We start from the raw sequence: 9,753 nt of genomic DNA, 5'->3' as shown, positions 1-9,753 counted from the left end.
TCAATATATTATTGTATACCACATGGATTAACAGTATAATTTATAGAAAATTTTAAGAAAATGTTCAATTAAATGTTTAATATTTGTTAAATATGTGTCAATGTGCATACTATTCAACCTTTTTGTCAGAAGTCCATTTTAGGTATTAAAGGGGTCATAGGATGCCCATTTTCCACAAGTTGATATGATTATTTAGGGTCTTAATGTCAATTCTGTAACATAGTTTGGTTAAAATTTCTCAATGGTAGTGTAAAAAACACCTTTTTTACCCTGTCAAAAACTGCTCTTTTCAGATCAAGCCTCATTGTAGCAGTTTCCTTTAAATGTTAATGAGCTATGCTGACCCCGCCCCTCTCTTGAGCTGCTCTCTGAGGGACTGTTTACTTTAGCCGCATTCATCCTGAAACGAGCTAATTAGCAGATTTAGCACATTATTAGGAAAGGCGATTTGCAAAGATTCATTACAAAACATTATACTCACTTCTTCTGTAGATGAGGCTGGATCATGAATGATTCGCGCGAACATAGACGCATTTATGTAGATCGGGGGCGCGTTCCCTTCAGAAACAATGTAATCCACTGCGAGTTCAGCGGCTCAGATGTCGGGAGTAAATGACGACTGCTATGTTCATTATTACATCCAACAACAGAACACCTCAATCGCTTGTTAGGAGTCATTCTTGTCTACATCTGCTCCAGCGGTGAAACAATGGCGGACTGATGACAGCTCACTCAGGGCGGGTCTAAGGTAAGACACCAGTCCAGTCTGTGCTGAAACGCTACTGTCAATCGAACTATCGTGGGAGGGGCCTGTCTGTGTGAGGTCACACAGACAGGCATCTGAGATCGGCTCGATTTGAGAAAGGGGAAAACATTTAACCAGATTTAAAAAAAAACACTGGGTGGATTTTTATCATTATAGGGTGGTTGTGTACACACACTGCCAACACACATTTCAGTTCAAACAACTTGTAAAAGTGCATGTAGCATCCTATGACCCCTTTAAATAATATACTGTACATATTAGGTGATTAATGCAAAAAAATTATGTTCGCTGATGTGTACTTTTAAGTACAGTACAGATTTTATTTTAACCTGTGAGATTCTTTTTGTTGAATTTTGGTTGCAAGATGTAACATTTTCAAGTAACGAATGCACTTCCCCATCATTTGCTTCACACTTCAGAGAACAATAGCTCAGTTCTGTTTTCCATTCGGTTATCCAAGCATCAAGTGGCCAGCGGAACGAAAACATAAACGGAACATTCAAGAAAACAGGAACTAGTACAACATGAGAAGTGCATCCAAACTGAACCAATGTATACCTTTTTTATCCACATGGTGCCAAAACTGAAACTGATAACTTGACCTCTTTAAGACACATACACTATTTAAAGCTTTAGTGGTAACATAGGTCTCTAAATAGAAAACATATGTGCTTAGCATGATGCTTGTCTCAAATATTTATAATGTATGTTTGTATTATATCCAACAACAAGTAACTAAATAGACAAATAACTGTCAAACTAAATTAAAAATGATACTGACTATAATAAGAAGAGGGTTGAAAAAAAAAAAGTGTTGTCAGTCCTCTTCCTTTTTTAATACCTATGAGTAATCCGCTGTTAAAATTTAGCACTGCAACCCAGTATGATGGTAAACTATGCATTTTTAAACAAGTCAGACCTTGGACCAAATCAATGCATTCTTTTTAGATGAAGGACTCTGCTCTGTCAACACATTCACTGCTTTTCTGCTTAAGAGCACTAAACGTTGAAAAAATACAGCAGAATGTGATGAATAGATCAGATTTTGGCGGACTGCTCAAAAGAAAACAAACTTTAGCAGTGAAAAAAAAGACTTGGGGAGACTGGAGAGAGGACAAAAGGGAATGAGTGAGAGAGCGAACGAGAAAGAAAACAGGACAGGGAACAGTCTGTACCTTCACACACTGCCAGGCAGACACATATAAACTCAGCCAACATTTAACTTCCATTTGAAGTAAGGCCCCTATTTTACACAGATGGTTAATATTCACTTTGCATCAGGATTATCCCTCAGATGTCAGACACTGTTCAGGACAACATAGGACTAGATGAATAAGGGACCAAGAGTGAAGGATCGGGCATTCAGGGTGATTGCATGCCCTCCTAACAAGCCAAGTCCAGATTTTTCCTTCGATATGCATGTACATGTACATTTTTGGAAATGGAAAACCAAGAATAACTACAGAATTCTCTTGTAATATAATTTTTATTATCATCGTCATGTTAAACAACAGCACAGCTGCTGACTCGTTCACATACGCACATATATATAAAACACACACACACACACACACACTCACTCACAGCAGTGGATTAGTATCCTTTTGCTACAATCTCCATGGAAAACAATTCAAGGTTTGTCCGTGCAATAACTGACCTTTTTGTCTTTGCATTTCAACCATTAAATTGGATCTGGCAGATACCTTCATACAACAACACTCAAATTCTCCAGGGAGCCGAGTGTTTTGACAAGTGCTTCATAATCTCTTCCAAAAGTCACAGACTCAGATTTACAAAACAGGACTACTTTGCCCAAGAAGTGCAAAACTCTGGCATGTGCCAGTACAAGCCCTTTCAGAGGGCATTATCCACACAAAAGTTTTGAACAGTCTTAGCTCAATCATTTTGACAGTCAGTGACTATATGACTAAGGTTTCAATCCAAGCACTGACACTGAGCTCTCCCTTGTTAACCATGAACGCATTTCCTTCAATGAAACATCTAAGGGTTAAGAAAAAGGAGACCAGAATGCCTAAATGTTGAAAAAGGTTAGGTCAAATGTCACCTAAGTTGTCATAGATGATGTCTGGAGACTGTATGATAGGATGCCATGCATTTGGAGGCGGCTGATGTCTAGATACTTTACTGTAAAGCTCCACAGTTTTTCCTGCACCAGCATCTCTTCTAACACCTTCCGTGCTGTTATGGCTGTTGCTACTGTTATTGTTGTTCAGGTTAGCACTGCCTTTAATTTGAGGCAGAGGAGGAGGGTCTTTCTTGGGCAGTGCTACTTTGCCTGGTTTGGGTGCTGTGACAGGTTTGGGGGCTTTTGGTCTGGGCACTGGCAGTGGTTGTTGAGCCACCTCATGACATTGAGGCTCCTCCATTCCCCTGGTTCTCCAGGAATGCATTTCCAACCGTGCTTCATCATAAAGCGTGATAATAGGCGGTGCAGATCCAGCACGTCCCTCTGGCTCATCGTAGATGTGCTCTGTAGGACCTCCATCTGCAGGGTGCCTGCTTCGCCCATCGAGTCCCAATGCCACTGTCCTCTGCACCAAGTCAAGACTGATCTGATCATAGATGTCTGAATAGAATGGCTCAGGCTTGATGCCCGGGTGGCGGCTACCCCCCTCATCGCCAGTCGGCCTGAGGCGTGGGTTAGGAGTGGGCAAGACTTTGATACTGTCTACCGGGTCTGAGTATAAACAGTCCCCTGGACTGGGCGGTGCACGGACCGAGTCAGCAGGCTCTGAGTACAGACTCCCTTGGTCCTCTAACATATTTTTGGACCCACGTGGCATGGGAGATCGTGGCGGGGTCCCACCAACGGGAGGCGGCGGCTCTGGAAGGCTTCGGCCTTTTAAATTTTTCCCATCATTCTCTTTTCTACCAAAAACACCATCCGCGGACCCAGGCTTGCTACCACCAGAATCTCCATCTGGTTCACGACTGTTTGCTTCTGAGATGGCAGCACGGATCTGCTGGAGAGCTGGGCAGTCAGAGTCTAATGATGGACAGCTTTGGTGTCGTTCTTCAGTTTGGGCTTTCTGCTCCCGAATGGATTCCTCAACTATGTGGAATATCTCATTTCCCTGCTTTGTCTCGAAGGTGAAGTTCCCTGGCCCAGATTCACATCGTCGTCCAGCTTCAAAGGAGAACATAACCTGCAGAGAATGTCAGAAATGTGTGTTTGTGACCTTTCATCACTTTTATGGACCCAGCACACTGGGCTTATTAATCTTTTCAGTCACACTTTAGTTTGGGGACCAATTCTCACTATTAACTAAATATTAACTACGACCTTTTGCCTCAAACTATAATAAACTAAATAAGGTAGTTAAGTTTAGGTATGGGGTTTTAGTATTAAGGGATCTAAAATATGGTCATGCAGAATAAGTTATTAATATGTGCTTTATAAGTATTAATAAACAGCCAATATGCTAGTAATATGCATGCTAATAAGCAACTAGTTAATAGTGAGATCTGGTCCCTAAACTAAATCTTTTCAAACCATCATGACCTGCATTCAATAGTCATTCACCGCATTAGCTCTGCCTTCCACCCACTCATAAGGGAGAGAGGAAGGCCAGCTTCCTGTACCAAGGCAGTTTCTATAGTAATGACAGGAAGCAGAATTGGAAACAACAGTGGCTTAAGTTCCTGCTTTATATGTCATCTGTAGTACGAGGCCAGCTGTCTGCAACTATATTGGGTTAATGCAAACAGCCGTTAGATTAATAAAGACACACTGTGAGCAGCCTACATTATAAGGTGTGAGTGTCTGAGAGCTACATATATACAAGGCTGAGGCTGAATGCAGTCAGTGTTAAAGGTCATCTATCATGTGTTACCATTCTACAGAACAGATTATTTAATCTGTTCTGTAGAATGGTAGCAAATGTAATTGATCATTTTTAACAATTCACACTGATTTTGTATTGGTTTGAAATCTCAGTATGCTTTAATCGAGGACATTTCAAAATCATAAGTGACTAAAACTCACCCTGTCTCTTCCATAGCGACGGAGAAGCTTGTAGGGCCATACGAGTAAATGCTTTTTAGTCTTGGGGTCCTTCAGGATAAGGTTGTCCACATTAGCCCTAAGCCAGTAATTACCGGAGAGACCACAGCGCTCTGATGCTTCTGTCCTCTGGACACTCACCCAAAACTCATTCACTGCAAAACAGAACAGATTCAAGTGAAAGTGTGTATATGAAATTCCTTGTTCTGAATTTGCTTCAAGTAGTTCAAGTACAGTAGTATCACAGGTCAGGTATAATTTCTATGTGGCTTAATGACAAACAGAAAAAAACTGTGATGAAGAAAAGGCAATCTCCTTTTAAAATCAAATTTTTAGAAATGTACTCTCTGTGTTGGTTTTGAAAAAAAATTATCAGGTCAAGTCAAGGGAGCTTTATTGCTATATGTGGATACATATTGTACAATGGAGCCAAATGTTGTGCCTCGCAGGACCATGGTACAGTATATACAGTATTCAAACATAAATATATACATATAAGCCATAAAAGTACAAATACATAAGTATGAACATACACATAGCTAACCTACTAAAAGAAGTAATCTAACTATACATACTCTCCATATAAATACTTCACATATACTTTGGACATATACAGTGGGTACGGAAAGTATTCAGACCCCCTGATCAAAAGGGTGCTTCTATTAAATACTGAGCAAAGGGTCTGAATACTTAGGACCATGTGATATTTCAGTTTTTCTTTTTTAATAAATCTGCAAAAATGTCAACGATTCTGTGTTTTTCTGTCAATATGGGGTACTGTGTGTACATTAATGAGGAAAAAAATTAACTTAAATGATTTTAGCAAATGGCTGCAATATAACAAAGAGTGAAAAATTTAAGGGGGTCTGAATACTTTCCGTACCCACTGTATTTCGGGTTTCACATCTAACAACACCGTGATACAAAGAACGGGTAAAATTTTATAGTTCTGAAAATGTGATGTGGTGTAACCATTAAGTAAAAAGCAAATGCTTTTTTTTTTCTTAGATTTTTAATACATGCGAGTATACACATCCTAATCTTATATAAAAAAAAATACTCAAATTAATTTTTCAAGGTAAAAAGTATTTTATTTTATTTTTTAATCATGACTACACTTTTGGGTATTTGCATCACATTTTTACAGTCTGAAGTAATTGTATGTTTTATTCAAAAAGGACAAATCTGATATTTTAAGAGACTTATTGACCTTGACACAAGTCCAGAGGGTCTGCAGTCCTCTCTATGATATCATTTTCATGTTTGTTTCTGCATGCTGGTTGCACCACATGACTTTGATTTGGCGTACAACAGTTTATCAAATATCAATAAGCAGTTTTGTTAAAGTATTTTTTCTAAAGAATACTAATAATAAAGATGAAAGAAAGAATGCCAAACTATTTTAAAAAGTTTTTTCTTTTTATTATTGTAATGAGGCTTTTCTCTCAGCTATAATTAAAAATACATGCTAATCATTAAGTGGTTCAAGTCATTATGTCACTGCCTTTTATAAATACCAATAGGTTTATCAGTGACTGAAATAGTCAATATATACAGTATGTAAATTTATTTTCCCTCCAGTTAAGTATTACTTTTGAAAAAGTCAAAACAATTTATCTGTATACCACTTTTCACAATACACATCATTTCAAAGAAGCTTTACAGAGTTTCATGATGTTAATACCTAACTGTACACATTTAGCAGTTTAGAACTGGACGATAGTATAGTTATCATTTGACAGTACAAAAAATTATGCACTGACAACATAAGCAATCAAGCTGCTGAGATTCATTCTATACAATTTATAACAATTTTGTGTGTGGCTTGTAAGTAAATGTGGCTTATAAGTAAAACTGAAAGGTCTTTGAATCTCAGGAAGTTGGTCAACACTGGTCTTTTTCAAATCACATAGGAACAATCCACAATGTAAAAAAAAAAAAAAAAAGTACAACCAGTTCAGCTAAACCAATGTAAAAAAAAAAAAAAAAAAGTACAACCAGGATGTTTTTCATTTGATGAGTCCCGCATGCTATTTCCCTGCTAAGTTCAGCAAAGATACGCTTCTGCTTATCAGAGACTACAGGCCGTGAGCGATTACCCTACTTTCCTCTGCCTCTATAAATGCTCCTATGCAATCTGATAACATACAAAATGAGTTGCCCCACTCTAATCTTCATTCATTTTCTGGTCTATATCTGGATTGGCTTTCAAACAAAATACCAACAGACACTGGACAGGGCACCAACAACCATTACCCATGTGTTATACTCCAATACCAACTGTCATATACTGTCAGGCTAGAAAAGGTCTATACAAAGGAGATAATGAGTTCCAAGACTGTATCGTTGCAAGCGTTTTAAATGTCAGCTCCCACACTCTTTGAGGAAGTCAGTGCTGCCCTTAATAAAAACAGAAGTGATCACAAACTATTTCCCTAGAAACAGTTGAGAATGCAGGTAGTTTGTGCACTGAGTGAACTTAACAGTGACTCCTTGACTATTTACCCTGCATAGCACTGGATGAAGTGAGTGCCAGCCATGAAGGAGGGGGCAGGGGAAATGCCTGAGATTTTGCTCCACTTTCTGTCCTCCTCCATTTCATTTGCAACCCCTTTGCGTCTTTCACGCAGTGACTATTCAAATTAAATGAGTGTGACACAGCCAGCTACGTCTTTCTGGAAACAGCTAAGTGTAACCACATTCAAGAGCTCTAATATTTCAGGCATTGTGACTAACATGAGCAGGGAATTTGCATGCAGTCCATTTACATCTAACAGAACATTTCTGTCTATTCACTGAAAGCAGTTTTGCTGGTCTAGGTGTGTATATAACTTCAGACTAGCGACCAAAAAGAAACTGAATTGACAGTGGAGGTGACGTCAAGTCCTACACTTTGAGAAACTCACTGCACATTATGAAATGAGCACTTGGAGCTGTATAGCTAAAAAAAAACAAAAAAAAAAACAGCTGGCTCAATTTAAACCAGTTGTTGGAAAAACTAAGCATGAGTAAAATTCATACTGTGCTACATGTCCCTTCTTACCTTCCTCTCTGGAGAAATAAATTAGATTCTCTGCCATTTGAAGCTTTTGCTGTCCATTTGAGTCCAAACTACCAAGAGAACCACTTCCTCCCTAAAAGCAAAGAGACAGAGAGAGAAAGAGAGATGCAGAGTTAGTACAGGGGAAGCTGTGTTATTCCCTTTGGAAATTCTCAACACGTCTGGAATGGATTCCAATGTTTCAGAACACCTTAATATATGGTTAAAAGGTAATTATGCTTGTCAAATAGTTGAACAGAATTAATTCATTGTTAAAATGGTACAACAACGATCCTATTATTAGGATTATTCCTGTTTTTATTAAAAAAGTATGTTATGTATTATATATTGTCTTGCAACATTATTCTCATTACATTTTATGACTTCAAAATTCTCATTGCTGGACAATTTTATTCTCATTATGCATTTTATTAAAATGGGCAAATACTATTAGGAGCAAAAACTAATATAATTTCTTAGATAAAACAGTGTCACAGGTCTCTCATTCTTCTCGAAACTCAGGAGCAAAGTCACAAGTGTTGTTGACCACATTGACCCTTGAACCATTAAAAAGTCTCCATGATGTCATCTCACCTGAAAAGCAATCTCACACATCTTCTCCACCCACTCATTGGTAATATATTTCTCAGCTGCAAAGACGTACGTCTTGTCATTGGTCTCCACACAGAAGGCAGCCATGTTTTCTTTAGGGCAGGTTTCAGTGACAGCAGGGAGTATGCTGATGCATTCTGACAGACGAATGATCTTCTTGTCCATTTTCTTAGTGCTAGGTTTATCATTGGCACTGCCTGAGCAATCATAAAACTCAAGCCGTGCAATGCCATTTTGACTGGCTGGGTAGAGTACGAACCAGATCTTCTTCCATTTCTAAAAAGGAGAGAGGGATAAGAGGATATTTTTACTCTTTGATGAACAACTGCCAGTGTCTTGGGGAAATTCAACTATTATTCACTCATGGGTCTGAAACTTCTGAAAATACATGATGCACACAAAACCATTTCTGTTAATTTGAATCTAAACAGAAACATACAGAATATAGGCTGTCAACTCATGTTGTCTCAAGTCGCTGAAAATTCACCTCATCTATTTTCTAAATGCCATAAACATTTTTTTTTTTGTTGAAAAATTATTATTAAAATGTCATAATTAGACAATGGTTAGCTATTAGCTATTCTCAAAATTGATTTCATGATCACATTCAGATCTGCCTCCTTCCAAACAGCAAAAGAGAATATATAAGAAAACTTGTTACATTGTGACGTTAAAGTCACCATGAAATCAAAATTGAAAATTCTTATTTTTTAATGGAATACTGTAGTGTTTATTATAAATAATTTATCCGTGCACTTCATTATTTTTTTAAAATTCATGTGCCCTCGTAATCTTTAATCAAAAACGTTAACCTCCCCTCCCCCTCAAAACGACTCATCTTCTCTTCCGGTCACGAGCTATGGCGCAAGGGCGGAGCTAGTGATGTGAGGGGTAAACGCTGGGATAAACAACAGGGGGAAAACCTGAAGCTGATGCTTCACTTTATAGCACTGACACCAGTCATGAGGGAGTACGTTACCCCTAAACATTGAAAAGATATTAGGATATTACGACAACATTACTCTTAGGACATCGCAAACAAATTTTTTTCATGAATATGACTTAACCTGATGAAGGACGCGCTCAGTCATTCAGGCAGTCTCTCTCTCTCTCGCGCGCGCACGCGCTGTTTAGGCATGTTTTGTGCCATTGATCGTCGTCGTCATCCTTAATAAATAAAACATTTATTCATGCTTGGGTGGCGGCTGTGAATCCAGTGGAGAGAAATCCCCCACCACTAACTGCAAACTGGCATTAAGATCTGCCTCCATTTTGTTAGCAATGCCCCAACTTCCAACGATCCAATCAATT

General features: G+C 38.5%; 1 protein-coding gene across 2 annotated transcripts in view; it reads right to left on the bottom strand.

Annotated features, from left to right (window-relative positions):
• Window positions 1-2,265: 2,265 nt before the first annotated feature.
• The window catches only part of LOC107691464 (docking protein 1-like), a 24,962-nt gene continuing 17,474 nt past the window's right edge, over window positions 2,266-9,753 (bottom strand). For both annotated transcript variants that reach the window (XM_016490068.1, XM_016490067.1), the window contains exons 2-5: window positions 8,425-8,718; window positions 7,834-7,924; window positions 4,773-4,945; window positions 2,266-3,933 (exon numbers count right to left, since the gene is read on the bottom strand). In XM_016490068.1, the coding sequence (XP_016345554.1) occupies window positions 2,821-3,933; window positions 4,773-4,945; window positions 7,834-7,924; window positions 8,425-8,607 (1,560 nt within the window). In that variant the 5' untranslated portion in view covers window positions 8,608-8,718 and the 3' untranslated portion in view covers window positions 2,266-2,820. The remainder of the gene's footprint in view (window positions 3,934-4,772; window positions 4,946-7,833; window positions 7,925-8,424; window positions 8,719-9,753) is intronic.

Source organism: Sinocyclocheilus anshuiensis, unplaced genomic scaffold (assembly GCF_001515605.1).
Source record: "Sinocyclocheilus anshuiensis isolate Anshui unplaced genomic scaffold, SAMN03320099.WGS_v1.1 scaffold514, whole genome shotgun sequence".
Lineage (NCBI taxonomy): Eukaryota > Metazoa > Chordata > Actinopteri > Cypriniformes > Cyprinidae > Sinocyclocheilus > Sinocyclocheilus anshuiensis.
The sequence above is the reverse complement of the archived record's forward strand: the minus strand, read 5'-3'. Positions and strand labels throughout refer to the sequence as shown.